General features: G+C 44.2%; 1 protein-coding gene across 2 annotated transcripts in view; it reads right to left on the reverse strand.

Annotated features, from left to right (window-relative positions):
• The window catches only part of LOC141982809 (interleukin-1 receptor-like 2), a 30754-nt gene extending 20454 nt beyond the window's left edge, over positions 1 to 10300 (reverse strand). Inside the window, exons 1-4 of one of the 2 annotated variants that reach the window (XM_074945207.1) lie at positions 10218 to 10300; positions 9445 to 9514; positions 7853 to 8108; positions 983 to 1169 (exon numbers count right to left, since the gene is read on the reverse strand). In XM_074945207.1, the coding sequence (XP_074801308.1) occupies positions 983 to 1169; positions 7853 to 8108; positions 9445 to 9505 (504 nt within the window). In that variant the 5' untranslated portion in view covers positions 9506 to 9514; positions 10218 to 10300. Of the gene's footprint in view, positions 1 to 982; positions 1170 to 7852; positions 8109 to 9444; positions 9523 to 10217 lie in introns of those variants that run through there. The other variant, XM_074945198.1, reaches the window with a different exon arrangement.
• Positions 10301 to 15712: the final 5412 nt, after the last annotated feature.

The raw sequence follows: 15712 nt of genomic DNA on the forward strand, positions 1-15712 counted from the left end.
AAGAAAAGGGCAGCATTATCTCCTGTAAGTGTAAACAAACTTGTTTGTCTTAGCGATTGGCTGAATAAGAAGTAGAAATGAGTGGACTTGTAGGCTTTGAAGTTTTACATTTGTTTTGTTTTTGAGTGCAGTTGTGTAACAAAAAAAATCTACATTTGTAAGTTCAACTTTCATGATAAAGAGATTGCACTACAGTACTTGTATTAGGTGAATTGAAAAATACTATTTCTTTTGGTTTTTATAGTGCAAACATTTGTAATAAAAAATATAAAGTGAGCACTGTACATTTTTTATTCTGTGTAATTAAAATCAATATATTTGAAAATGTAGAAAATATCCAAAAATATTTAAATAAATGTTATTCTTTGATTAACAGTGTGATTAATCGCAACTAACTTTTTTAATCGCTTGACAGCCCCAATTAAAACTAAAACATCACCGAGGGTTTTTTTTCCCTATTTTCCTCCTAATACACCATAGGCAGAATTTAAGTCATTTGTGCACAGCAGGTACTCATTTAGGGTCTGATTCTGCAGTGAGCTCCGCAGAACCACAGGGGTCTACCAAGACAGGACTCAGTGCTGCAATGGGCTCAGCATCCTCAACTCACACTGAAGTCTGGCTACACATCAGGCCAGCCTCTTCAAGAACACAATCACCCTACTATGTAACTACGTATATATGTTGTTAAGGTCCCCTTTTTTGTTCGATATGAGGGAAGGGGAAGATGAAATCACCTTCAAAACAATAGGCCCCTTGCGTGTCATGTGAGCAGCTAAAATAGACATGCTTATCTACACTTTATTATAGTAATTTCACCATGACACAAAAGTCTCCTCACATGTACATCACGTGTCACAGAAAAAAAGGTCATATGATCTATTCTTTCTTCCCACCCTCCATTACCAATTCTAAACATCAGTTAAAACACAAAACAGTGGCTGAAAATGAAATAGGGGACAGACCCCACATGGTCTTATACCTTATACCAGTGAATGGGTAAAATATTTTTCTCATCTCTGAAATAGTCTAGATGAGGACACACAATCTTTTCATTTGATGATGCTGGTATCTCTTGAGCATAGAAAAAATCCCCATTAAAACACAAACCAGCAGTATTTTTGAAAACGATTACATTGAAATATATTTTTTTGCAGCTTGTTAAATTCCTGTAATGAAAATAAAACAGGTGAATTACAGTTCTAATATTTTCATATTTATATCCTTTTCATACCTACTGCCCTTTCTCTTTGGCCAGTTCTAATGAAGCTTTAGCATCAGGCCGGAAAGTTGGGAACCTAGTTCCCCCCAGAAGCAAATCCATTGCTGTCTAGCACATTGACTGTCAGAGGGTCCTGTAACAAGAATTTCCTACCCCACTCCCCCTACCAGCTCTACTTTCCCTAGCATCAATTCCTTCATTCATTCCTTAATTCATAAAGCCCATACGATTACCAAAAAAAAAAAAAAGAGAGAGAGAAGAGAAGACAACATGGTCATCCCAACATTGCACAAAATGTTACCTGTATCTATGAACAAATTAATAGACAGATCCTGAGGAGCAACTAAACTGCACAGAATGCAGATCAGCATGTACACACACGTGGCGTAAAGCTTGCCGTTGCACTCCTCCAAATCTGGTGCACTGCCAATCCCCCTTCCAAGCCCTGGTCTACACTAGGAGTTGAGGTCGAATTTAGCAGCGTTAAATCGATTTAACCCTGCACCCGTCCACACGCCAAAGCCCTTTTTTCTACTTAAAGGGCTCTTAAAATCGATTTCCTTACTCCACCCCCAACAAGGGGATTAGCGATGAAATCGGCCTTGCTGGGTCAAATTTGGGGTACTGTGGACACAATTAGACGGTATTGGCCTCCGTGAGCTATCCCAGAGTGCTCCATTGTGACCGCTCTGGACAGCACTCTCAACTCAGATGCACTGGCCAGGTAGACAGGAAAAGGCCTGCAAACTTTTGAATTTCAATTTCCTGTTTGGCCAGCGTGGCAACCTGCAGGTGACCATGCAGAGCTCATCAGCAGAGGTGACCATGCAGAGCTCATCAGCAGAGGTGACCATGATGGAGTCCCAGAATCACAAAAGAGCTCCAGCATGGACCGAATGAGAGGTACGGGATCTGACCGCTGTATGGGGAGAGGAATCAGTGCTATCAGAACTACGTTCCAGTTTTCGAAATGCCAAAACATTTGTCAAAATCTCCCAGGGCATGAAGGACAGAGGCCATAACAGGGACCCGAAGCAGTGCCGCATGAAACTTAAGGAGCTGAGGCAAGCCTACCAGAAAACCAGAGATGCGAACGGCCGCTCTGGGTCAGAGCCCAAAACATGCCGCTTCTATGAGCGGCTGTATGCCATTTTAGGGGGTTCAGCCACCACTACCCCAGCCGTGTTGTTTGACTCCTTCAATGGAGATGGAGGCAACATGGAAGCAGGTTTTGGGGATGAGGAAGATGATGATGATGAGGTTGTAGATAGCTCACAGCAAGCAAGCGGAGAAACCGGTTTTCCTGACAGCCAGGAACTGTTTCTCACCCTGGAGCTGCAGCCAGTACCCCCCGAACCCACCCAAGGCTGCCTCCCGGACCCACCAGGCAGAAAAGGGACCTCAGGTGAGTGTACCTTTTAAAATACTATACATGGTTTAAAAGCAAGAATGTTTAATGATTAATTTGCCCTGGCATTTGCAGCTCTCCTGGATGTACACCCAAAGCCTTTGCAAAAGGTTTCTGGGGAGGGCAGCCTTATTCCATCCACCGTGGTAGGACACTTTACCACTCCAGGCCAGTAGCACGTACTCTGGAATGATTGTAGAACAAAGCATTGCAGTGTATGTTTGCTGGCATTCAAACAACATCCGTTCTTTATCTCTCTGTGTTATCCTCAGGAGAGTGATATCATTCATGGTCACCTGGTTGAAATAGGGTGCTTTTCTTAAGGGGACATTCAGAGATGCCCGTTCCTGATGGGCTATTTGCCTGTGGCTGAACAGAAATGTTCCCTGCTGTTAGCCATGGGGAGGGGCTAGCCACGCGGTGGGGGGAGGCAAAATGCGACCTTGTCACGAAAGCACATGTGCTATGTATGTAATGTTAACAGCAAGGTTTATTATGAAAGAGTGTACCCATTGTTCTATAAAATGTGTTTTTTTAAATACCGCTGTCCCTTTTTTTTCCTCCACCAGCTGCATGTGTTTCAAGGATCTTCTCCTTCCCAGAGGCTAGCGAAGATTAGAAGGCGAAAAACCGCACTCGTGATGAAATGTTCTCTGAGCTCATGCTGTCCTCCCACACTGACAGAGCACAGACGAATGTGTGGAGGCAGACAATGTCAGAGTGCAGGAAAGCACAAAATGACCAGAAGGAGAGGTGGCAAGCTGAAGAGAGTAAGTGGTGGGCTGAAGAGAGGGCTGAAGCCGAACGGTGGCAGCAGCGTGATGAGAGGAGGCAGGATTCAATGCTGAGGCTGCTGGAGGATCAAACTAATATGCTCCAGCGTATGGTTGAGCTGCAGGAAAGGCAGCAGGAGCACAGACCGCCGCTACAGCCCCTGCGTAACCAACCACCCTCCTCCCCAAGTTCCATAGCCTCCTCACCCAGACACCCAAGAACGTGATGGGGGGGGGGGGGCCCTCTGGCCACCCAGCCACTCCACCCCAGAGGATTGCCCAAGCAACAGAAGGCTGGCATTCAATAAGTTTTAAACTTTTAAAGTGCTGTGTGGCCTTGTCCTTCCCTTCTCCACCACCCCTCCCAGTGCTTCCCTCTTCCACCACCCCTCCCGGGCTACCTTGGTAGTTATCCCCCTATTTGTTTGATGAATTAATAAAGAATGCATGAATGTGAAGCAACAATGACTTTATTGCCTCTGCAAGCAGTGATCAAAGGGAGGAGGGGAGGGTGGTTAGCTTACAGGGAAGTAGAGTGAACAAAGGGGCGGGGGGGGGGGTTCATCAAGGAGAAACAAACAGAACTTTCACACCGTAGCCTGGCCAGTCATGAAACTCGTTTTTAAAGCTTCTCTGATGCGCACCGTGCCCTCCTGTGCTCTTCTAACCGCCCTGGTGTCTGGCTGTCCGTAACCAGCAGCCAGGCGATTTGCCTCAACCTCCCACCCTGCCAAAAGCGTCTCCCCCTTACTCTCACAGATATTGTGGAGCGCACAGCAAGCAGTAATAACAGTGGGAATATTGGTTTCGCTGAGGTCTGAGCGAGTCAGTAAACTGCGCCAGCGCGCCTTTAAACGTCCAAATGCACATTCTACCACCATTCTGCACTTGCTCAGCCTGTAGTTGAACAACTCCTGACTACTGTCCAGGGTGCCTGTGTACGGCTTCATGAGCCATGGCATTAAGGGGTAGGCTGAGTGCCCAAGGATAACTATAGGCATTTCAACATCCCCAGTGGTTATTTTCTAGTCTAGGAATAAAGTCCCTTCCTACAGCTTTTGAAACAGACCAGAGTTCCTGAAGATGCGAGCGTCATGTACCTTTCCCGGCCATCCCACGTTGATGTTGGTGAAACGTCCCTTGTGATCCACCAGTCCTTACAGCACTATTGAAAAGTACCCCTTGCGGTTTATGTACTTGCCGGCTTGGTGCTTCGGTGCCAAGACAGGGATATGTGTTTCGTCTATGGCCCCACCACAGTTCGGGAATCCCATTGCCGCAAAGCCATCCACTATGACCTGCACATTTCCCAGGGTCACTACCCTTGATATCAGATCTTTGATTGCGTTGGCTACTTGCATCACAGCAGCCCCCACAGTAGATTTGCCCACTCCAAATTGATTCCCGACTGACCAGTAGCTGTCTGGAGTTGCAAGCTTCCACAGGGCTATTGCCACTCACTTCTCAACGGTGAGGGCTGCTCTCACCTTGGTATTCTTGCGCCTCAGGGCAAGGAAAGCACGTCACAAAGTTCCATGAAAGTGCCCTTACGCATGTGAAAGTTTCGCAGCCACTGGGAATCATCCCAGACCTGCAACACTATGCGGTCCCACCAGTCTGTGCTTGTTTCCCAAGCCCAGAATCGGCGTTCCACCACATGAACCTGCCCCATTAGCACCATGATGCCCACATTGCCAGGGCCTGTGCTTTGAGAGATGTCTGTGTCCACATCCTCATCACTCTCATCACCGCGCTGACGTCGCCTACTCGCCCGGTTTCACTTTGCCAGGTTCTGGTGCTGCATATACTGCTGGATAACGCGTGTGGTGTTTAATGTGCTCCTAATTGCCAAAGTGATCTGAGTGGGCTCCATGCTTGCCGTGGTATGGCATCTGCACAGAAAAAAGGCGTGGAACAATTGTCTGCCGTTGCCCTGACGGAGGGAGGGGCGACTGACGACATGGCTTACAGGGTTGGCTTACAGGGAATTAAAATCAACAAAGGGGGTGGCTTTGTGAGAAACTGAATGGCCCCCTCAAGGATAGAACTCAAAACTGGGTTTAGCAGGCCGTTGATTTCACGGAGGGAGGGAGGAGAAAACAAATCTGGTCTATTTCTTGTTTTGATCCACTTCATCTATCTTTATACATCTTGCTGGCAGCAGACTGTGCAGTACGATCGCTAGCCATCGTCATCTCCTGGGTGCTCGGCAGAAGACGGTGCACTACGACTGCTGGCCATCGTCTTCTCCTGGCTGCTGATTAAAAGACAGTGCACTAGGACTTCCGGTAGGACTCAATCGCCATGAGACGAAACTTAAAAGGGAAATGACCTGGCTGAGTCACTCCCATGTTTGCCCAGGTGCCCCTGACCTCATCGAGGTTGGTTAAAAGAGCACCCAGGACTACGTCGACAACGGCTACCAGTCATACTGCACTGTCTGCTGCCAAAAGGCAATAAACTACTGCTGTGTAGCAATGCAGTACCGCGTCTGCCAGCACCCAGGAGACATACGGTGATGGTTAGCTGAGCGGGCTCCATGCTTGCCGTGGTATGGCATCTGCAAAGGTAACTCAAGAAAAAAGGCACAAAACGATTGTCTGCCCTTGCTTTCACAGAAGGGAGGGAGGGAAGTTGGGCCTGACGATATGTACCCAGAACCACCCGCGACAATGTTTTAGCCCCATCAGGCACTGGGATTTCTACCCAGAATTCAAATGGGCAGCGGAGACTGCAGGAACTGTGGGATAGCTACCCACAGTACAACACTCTGGAAGTCGACAGTTGCCTTGGTACTGTGGACGCACTCCACCGACTACATGCACTTAGAGCATTTGTGTGGGGACACACACAATCAACTGTATAAAACCGCTTTCTACAAAACCGACTTCTATAAATTTGACCTAATTTCATAGTGTAGACATACCCCAAGTTACAGCAGTCTTCAAGCTGATCTAATTTAAGTCTGCACAGAAGGGAATAAAAGGATTGGTGTGGTGTAAGGGTCATCTAGCTATGCTTCCTCTTCCACTATTCTGGCAGCAAGGAAAGAGCCCCTACACTGGCTTTACATCACCAGAAAACTGTCCTTACATTGGCGTGATCTTCCTTGAGCTGCTTATGCCAGCTTTATGACCAGAGGATTTTTGGGTCAGAGTCCACTAGTGGTGCAAGACCAGCTGCTGCACTATACCAGAGAACCTGGCTCTCAGAGTCTTTTTCTTTGGGTCTGCCTAATTACTACAGACTGTCAGCGAACTGACTGTTTTAAAAGTCTGAGATAATTTGTTTGCTAGTCGTGTTTTAATTAGCAAAAAATTCCTCCAATCCCTGAAAACTCACAGCAAACAAACACTGTTCGAACTGGGGTATGAACCTCCCATGTGCAAATACATGTCCATGAATGAACGTCATCATACCCTGTCTACTGGCCTTCAAACAGCATCCAGGCAACTGGCTTATGCTGAAGAAACAAATATGATTACTGAATTTTAGGGGCCCAGGAGAATGCTGTAGCTGGGAAAGAATACATCAATTTAGATCAGCTCTTAGTTCTTCAAGGGCCAGAACAGGGAAGGATTTCTGGGACCATGGTTATATCTGGATTACAAATGAAAATTAAGGTTGGACATGGTTTTCTGGAGGCCTGAAGAGGGTTAGGATGGGCATGAGTTTTTAACGCTGGGCAGCAGGACTGGGGTGCACCTCTTGGGAAAAAAAATCATTGGGGCAGATCCTCCACTGGTGCAATTTGTCTTGGCTCCATTGAAGTAATTGGAACTATAGCAATTAATACCAGCTGAGGTTTTGCCGCCATTGTGTCCTATCATCATGATATCTGAATAGACACAAACCTCATGATATCATGGGTAGGGCTGGCTGAAAGTGTTTTCTCTGAAAGTTTTTCCAAGGAAAAGTGTTTTTCATCACAACTTTTTGCAGCGTTTGTAATTTTCTGATTTTCAACTACATGAAATAAAAGATTTTATTACCAAGAAACAAAACTGTTAACTCCATTAAATTCCAATCGAAATGAAAATGTTTCACTTCCAATAATTTTCTTTAAAAAAAAAAATCAAAATTCTGAAAAAAAATTCAAATTTTTAAAAAATAATCTCCTTTAGTTTGAAAGTTTCCATAGAAAATAATTAGTATTTTCTGACCAGCTCTAATCATGAAGCTGTGTCAGCGATGAATGTACTTGGGATTCTTTTCCAATAAAGTGTAACAGCCTCATCAAAATCAGCTCTGCTGTAAATCAAAAAATGAGTAGCTCTGTTTTTAATAATAAACCATAAGAGTTTGTGAAGGGAAAACTACAAGCTAAGCCCAGACTTAATATCAGAAAAATAATTCAGATACTTGTTTAATTATTATTTTTTCAAGCTCACATCTACAGCAGTGTAGCTTTTGTAAAAAAGCCAGACCAAAGGAAAAACACATTCTTACCATATGACACATTCATAGGATCCTGAGTCTTCTAAAATTGCAGGCATAAACCAAAGCAAGTTCTCATGCTGATGTATTCTGGAAAGTTTCACTTGAGTTACAGGCATTTTTCTCCCACTTTTATACCAAGTCAAGCTGTAATTCATGTGCTGAAGAGCCAGTGTTTTATCTAACAAACAATCAATAGCAAGAGGTTCTCCTACCAGTACAGATACCAAACTTTGACTATGCAGCACATCATGTACCATGCATTCCTCTAAAAAACATGGAGACAAAATTTAAAAAAGACATGAGTATAGAACTATGGAGACAAATTGTCTATTTCTTTAATAGGTTTTCAATATTCATCCTTAAATACTCTTGTGGGACAGGCAATTCCAGCATCTACAAACTAAATGATAGTCTATAACTATACACAAAAATTCTGTTAGTGAAATTCTAATCATGAAGAAGTCACATAGTTCCCCAGCAATCTGAAATCTGACTATTTTATGTGAAGGAATTAGGAGAATATCATTAGAAATTGTCAGCTTCAATGTGATAGCCAAATCCCAGTTTAAGTAATTATATTTTGCCTATCTAGAATTCCCCACGCTGAGTTTAGATTGCATATTTTGTTTCACCTCCCTTCCCGCACCGAGTTGGAATTTCAAAAGCACTAAATAGCAACTTACCTCTGCTCTCATTGAAGTCAAGGGGAGCTTACCATTGGCTTTGATGAGAGTAGAGTTAGGCTAATAGAGAGTACTTTTGGAAAATCTCACCCTACATTGTTTTGTAGCAGTACTGTCCAGTCTTCAATTGTTCCATCAGCCCATGCAATAAATGACTAGTTTAGCCAGCATCAACTCTCACTCTGAAATATGCTGAAAGCAAGAGGAGCATGCCAGCTTCCAGGAAACAGTAATTGTTCTTTACCTGACTTTTTCCATCCCAATGTGCAGAAACCTGATCACAACATACTGGTACAAAGGTCCTTCTACATTCTCCAAGTCTGCACATTGGGGGAGAGTGGGAAACAAGGAGAATTTTATGGGGCTGTCACTTCCAACTTCTGCTACTCTGTCCCCTGCTTGTATGAGCTTTCTGCTGCTTTGCTGTCAATGGCAGCATGGAATTAACAGATACATGGGGCCTTGATATTGTAAAATAATTTGTCAGACTAACTGTGCCCAGATCTGGAACAATAAGGTGTATACATTGTAGGATTATACAGAGACACTGAAAGATGTACAAATATAAGTCTTGAGAATTCTCCACATTGAAAATATCAAATGTGTGTCAAATCTAGGATATTCAATACTTTTTACAGTGCTCATTTAAAAATGCCTAGGTGTGGAAAGCATGCATAATGCACTGACAAACTTCACACCAAGGCAACTTAAGATCACAAATAAAAGCCACACCATTTTATAATGAAAATACAGCGCACCCTAAATATAGAGAGTTCGGACTAGCGTCACTACTGGTTACTACATCTCTGTTCTTAAATAGCTGTTTTCAGGTATCTGAGAAGTAAGTTACTTTAATATATGTATGTGAAAAGAGCGCATTTCAGAGGAAGTAATTAAGAAACCATCTGATCAACTTACCTGCCTTCACTGAATAGATAAACACTAGGATTATACTGCAGGTAATCACAGCTGTAGCCATTATGTTTTACTAGAGTGAAAAAAATAGATTCAGTAGTGTCTCTCTCAAAGTAGTACAACTCAGAGCAGAACAAAAATTACAAGCGTCCGCATTGTAACTTGTATTTTTATAGATCTTTTTGTACACAAGGATCTCATAAGAACGGCCATACTGGGTCAGACCAATGGTCCATATAGCCCGGTATCCTGTCTTCTGACAGTGGCCAGTGCCAGATGCTTCAGAGGTAATTAATAAAACAGGGCAATTATCGAGTGATCTATCCCCGTTCGTCCAGTCCCAGCGTCTAGAAGTCAGAGGCTTAGGGATACCCAGAGCATGGGGTTGTGTCCCTGATTATCTTGGCTAATAGCCATTGATGGAGCTATCTTCCATGAACTTAACTAGTTCTTTTTTTAACCTAGTTATACTTTTGACCTTCATAACATATCCTGGCAATGAGTGTCACGCTGTCTAGAGCGGCTCACGAGGGCCTACTGCAGGGCAGACTGTCAAAAACAGGGCAGACTGGTGGTGTGTTCTATAATTAGATTTCACCAACCCAGTAACAAATGTGAACTCCTGGTGTAACAGTCTTACCATGGAGTCACAGACAGTCCCCTTAGACTCTCCAGTCTATCTTGCCACCCAGGCAAGCTGGACTCAGTGATAAATGGTCACACCAAAAATCACACAATATTCAGGTTGCTTCCATTCCCAAGAGACCAATACTTACCCCAGATCAGTTGGTACCCAGGAGCTTACATCAATGACAATGCCTGTAACCAATCCTGTAATAAACTATCTAAAGGTTTATTGAACTAGGGAAAAGAAATAAGAGTTATTTACAGGTTAAAGCAAGCAAATATATACACACAAATGAGTTATCTAAATCACTAGAGTGACAGAGTTGTAGAGATCTGTCAATTCAAAGTGTCTTGGGATACCTGCCTCAGTCTCTGGCCCTCTCAGCGTTCAAACAGCAAAGAGAGAGATGGACAAATTTCCTGTGATTTTATTTCCTTCATTCAGTTTTCAAGTCCATAGGATAAGCTTCCTTGCACATAGCTTTTCCCAGGTGTGATAGGGTCATTAACCAATCCTTTGTATTGCGATGTTCCTTGATGGCTCATCTTTATTTTGACAGTCCTTCTGGATGGCTGCGGGGGGGAAGACATGATTCCCATACCTGGGTTCAGAACAAACATTTTCAAAGTTATAAAGCAAAACTTACGTATTTTTTGTAGCATGGAATACAGCCATTAAAAGTTAGATTTATGCAAGCAGCACCTTACAAGCATTTCAGAGAGTCTAAACACTAAATACATTCTTATAAGACTAATTTTGAGCAAAACTAACACACAGGTAAACTGATCCAGTCTCCAGCTATGAGTCTGTTAGTTCTTACCTAATGCCTGCAGTCTTGGCAAGCACTGGCACCTGGTTTGCCAGCATCACAACGAGTTCCACAGGTTTTCTGTGCATTGTGTGAAGAAATACTTCCTTTTGTTTGTTTTAAACCTGCTGCCTATTAATTTCATTGGGAGACCCTGGTTCTTGTGTTATATGAAGGGGTAAATAACACTTCACTTTCTCCACTCCATTCATGATTTTATAGATTTCTATCGTTTCCCCTCTTAGTTGACTCATTTCTAAGATTAAAAAAACGGATTCTGTTTATCTGTCCTCAAAAGGAAGCTGTTCCATACCCCTAATCATTTTTATTGTTCTTCTCTGTACCTTTTCTGAGATGCGGCGACTAGAACTAGATGCAGCATTCAAGGTGTGGCCATACCATGGATTCGTATAGTGGCATTGTATTTTCTGTCTTAATTATCCCTTTCCTAATGGTTTCTAATACTGTCAGCTTTTTTACTACTGCTGCACATTCAGCATTTATTTTCAGAGAACGATTCATGTTGATTCCAAGATCACTTTCTTTAGTAGTAACAGCTCATTTAGATCCCAGCATTTTAGTTTAGTATAGTTTGGATTATGTTTTCCAACATGCATTACTTTGCACTTATCAACACTGAATTTCATTTGCCATTTTGTTGCCCAATCACCCAGTTTATGAGATCCCTTTATAACTCTTCACAGTCTGCTTTGGACTTAACTAACTTGAGTAATTTTGTATCATCTGCAAACTTTGCCACTTCACTGTTTACTTCCCTTTCCAGATCATCTATGAATATGTTGAATAGCACAGATACCAACACAGATCCTTATGGATAACCACTTTCCATTGTGAAAACTGACCATTTATTCCTAGCCTTTCGTTTCCTAGCTTTAAATCAGTTACTGATCCATGAAAGAACCTTCCCTCTTATCCCATGACTGCTTACTTTGCTTGAGAGTCTTTGGTGTGGGACCTTGTCAAAAGCTTTCTGAAAGTCCAAGTACACTATATCAACTGGATCACACTTGTCCACATGCTTGTGACACCCTCAAAGAGTGCTAACAGATTGGTGAGGCATGATTTCCCTTTACAAAAGTCATGTTGATGCTTCCCCAATATATCGTGTTCATCTATGTGTCTGATTATTCCGTTTTTTACAATAGTTTCAACCAATTTGCCTGGTCCTCAAGTTAGGCCTATGGTACGTCTACACTACAACATAAGCCCATACTAGTGCTCGGGGTCAAGCCTAACCTACCTTGCGTCTACACTGCAATTGCGCTAACCCAGTGCTCAGACCCAGGGTCCCAGGACCCTGCAAGGCAACAGGGTTCGAGCTCAAGTCAAGCCAGGATCCATTGTTTGAGCCCTATGGCTTTGCAGTGTAGACACAGCCCCACTTGCCCCGTCCAGTAGTTTGCGAGAAGTAACCCACAATTCCATGGGACAACTTCCTTAGTTCTCTCTATCCCAACAAGCTCCAATCCACTCTATTGAAACCAGAAACTACTCCCTCCTTGGCGTATGGCAGCAGCTCAGGTCATTAACCCATTCTCTTCCAATCACTGATCTGCAACCACACTATTGGAGAGCCTCCTGGGTTTGCAATGGAGATTGAACTGAAAGAACCTTTTCCAAAGTGCACTGCTTCATGATCATGGGAGCACAGCCAAATTTTGGACAATCTCTGGTGCAAAGTCAGTAAAACTGTGGACTTCAGCAAAGCACCAGGAATGACCACGTGTACCAGCAGATAGCTAAAAAGATGACAGCTCTGCAGATTTTCCAGACTGGTGATCAGTGCAGGGAATGTATTAAGAGGCTGAAGAACAAGTACTGGAAGACGAGGGACAAAAACTGCAACTCGGGTAACTCACCAACAACATGTCCATTTTATGATGACTGTGCCCAGCATGGAGGCAACTGTGCTTCATAATGACCTGGTCAGCTAGGATAGTGGCCAATGACCCCCATCAGCATGGGGTCTGATGGGAGCCAGAAGCAGGCTCCCAGTGAGGAGCATGAAGTGACAGTTTTATGGAACAAGTCCCAGAGCAGGCTGTAGACCAGGATTAACAGCAAATTCTTGGTCCCTACTCAGCAGGGCTGTTTGATCCCCTCCACACAGCCGAGCTTGTAACAAACCTGGTGGAGGCAGAAGCCACCTCAAAGCCCGGTAAGTGTATGAGGCAAATTTACAGTTTATTATTACAGTAATGGGAAGGATTTCTGCTGTAAGAAACAATGCAATAATGATAAGTCCCGGCTAGCAGCATGGCCACTAATGGCAGACTGCATCACATTGCCTACGTGACTCCCTTCTTCTTCGCCCTCTCCTCCCCACATGTGGCATTCAAAATGGCAACTTGGAATTTCAAACATTCAAAAACAGCTGTAAAGGTCATTTTAACTGTTAAGTCACAGATGTTTGTCAGGGTCAGTCATGTTTTCCTTTCAGTAATAAGAAATTTGCCACTCTGTAATCACTCCTCCTGGGTCTATGGAGCCACCTGTGAACAGTGAACTGAGAGTGTGTGTTTGGGAAACAGTATTTTATTTCCAAATCTAGTCCATTTCAGTTAGAAGTAATCCATACAGTCAGCGGGTCACAAAATCAGTTCTCCAAGTGTCAGTTTTTTCCCTTAGTGCCAACCTAGGGTGGAAGAAACCTATGGATTTCGACATGTTTGTTGGAGCAATAACAGAGTAAGCCACATGTGACCCAATGCAGCCTCGTGTTAATTCCCTCATGGATTCTGACCCAATCCTGGCTGTTGATAGCTGCAAACTTTTCCGGAAGCAGCAACTCCAGATAGTCAGTCATACTGCAGGGGAGGGTGCATTTTCCAGGCCCCCATGGACAGCTGACTAGTTCACTCCACTCACACAAACATCCTACTTTGTCACTATACATTAGAATACTTCAGCTGCACACACGGCAGATTTCCCTGCAGTCACTTGGAATAACATTTCCCTCTGCCGATATGGCACCACAAGAACAGTTTAGAAAAGTTCTAATATAGGGTTAGAAAACCATGTAGACACTCAATGGGGTTCCCTAACATGGGTCAGCTGACTCGAGTCCCACTAACCTGGGCTTACAATGCAATGTAGACATACCCCTACTGGGCTGTAATTGCCAGGATCACTTTTGGAGCCCCCTCCCTTTTTTTTAAAATAGCATTACATTAGCTATTCTCCAGTCATTTGGTAAGAGGCTGGTTTAAGCGATAGGTACAGACCGCACTCTCGGCATCCGCAGAGCTGTGCTTTAGCTTTGAGGCCAATCATAGGGATTACCTCCAGAGAGAGCACTTGCTCTGATAACGTATTCACTTGTTTCACATCCAATACCCAAACTGCTTTCATAAATGACGGTCCGGGCTATGTGAACCTTGGGCCTCATTGAGCTGGTCTGGCAACATTCACCTCAGTGTTTTCAGTTTGTCCGCTGTTTTCTTGAACACTCCTTGTAAAAATGCATTCTGCTCTGCATCGTCACCAGCCCCGGAGCACCCACGGAGTTGGCGCCTAAGGCGCCACTTTTGATGTGATCAGTGGGGGGAGTGGTCGCTCCCCCCCCCAGCTACGCTACCCCACCCCTAAGAGCCACAGGGACCTGCCCGATGCTTCCTGGGAGCTGCCCCAGGTAAGCACTGCCAGGACTCCCCACCTCCGCCCCTGGCAGGTCCCTCTGGTTCTTAGGGGCGGGGTGGGCACCCACTACGGTGGCCCACGAGAGCCTCCTGCCCGGTTCTGGGGGCAGTCAGGGGGCACGGGTTTTTCATACGCTCTTTCAGCTCCTCTCTGTGGACTTCAAACGCTTTGGGTAAGTAATCTTGGCAAAGCTTGTTAGCAGAAGGAAGAGCACCTGTGTTTGGAACTGGTTGCTGAATAGCTACAGTAGGCCTGGGACCTAATTCACGACCATACTAAACTAACCTTGATTAGCCTTGGGTGAAACTCAGGGATTTCACCATTAAAAGTAAGAAAAAATTGTTCTGCTGCTAATAAGGCACCCTTACCTCAGGAATGCCCCTAACAAGAGTTATAACACCCAGGGTTGTAAAGTAGAGACACCCCCAGGCACTGGAAAGTTTAGGGAGGATACCAAAAGACTCAGCAAATGGTAAATTTGATAAAATAAGCCAGTGAATTTATGCTGTCCATCTGCACAAAAAGAGGTGGTCATAAATAAGTTATAATTTGTGCATGAGAGATAAAATGTAAGAAATATTTAAGCAGGGAGGAGGACACATAGGTGCCAGTGCATGATTGGTTAAATTCTGAATAATGTGGTTAAATAGGGGTATTGAATAATGTGACAGGAGGTAGCTAGTGTTATCTATATAATGTAAATAAAAAGCAATGCTCTTTGGCAGTGGTTTTCAAACTTTTTTTCTGGGGAGCCAGTTGAAGAAAATTGTTGATGCCCGTGACCCAATGGAACTGGGGATGAGGGATTTAGGGTGTGGGAGGGGCTCAGGGCTGGGACAGAGGGTTGGGGTGAGGGCGGCAGGTGGGGGTCAGGGCTCTGGGCTGGGGACAGGGATAAGGGGTTTGGGGTGCACGAGGGGCTCTGGGGATGAGGGGTTTGGGGTGCACGAGGGACTCCAGGTTTGGGGGGGCAAGTAAAGTAAGCTAATTAAAATCAAAACTGCAGTGGAAGCCTAATATTGCAGGATCCGCAATGTCCAAAATATTGTAAATGAAGTAGGGGCTTACTTATTGCTGTTTAATTTATCAGTTTGTTCCAAAACCTCCTCTATTTACACCTCAATCTGGGACAGTGCCTCAGATTTGTCACTGAAAAAGAATTGCTCAGGTGTGCG

This window comes from Natator depressus, chromosome 1 (genome assembly GCF_965152275.1).
Source record: "Natator depressus isolate rNatDep1 chromosome 1, rNatDep2.hap1, whole genome shotgun sequence".
Taxonomy (NCBI): domain Eukaryota; kingdom Metazoa; phylum Chordata; order Testudines; family Cheloniidae; genus Natator; species Natator depressus.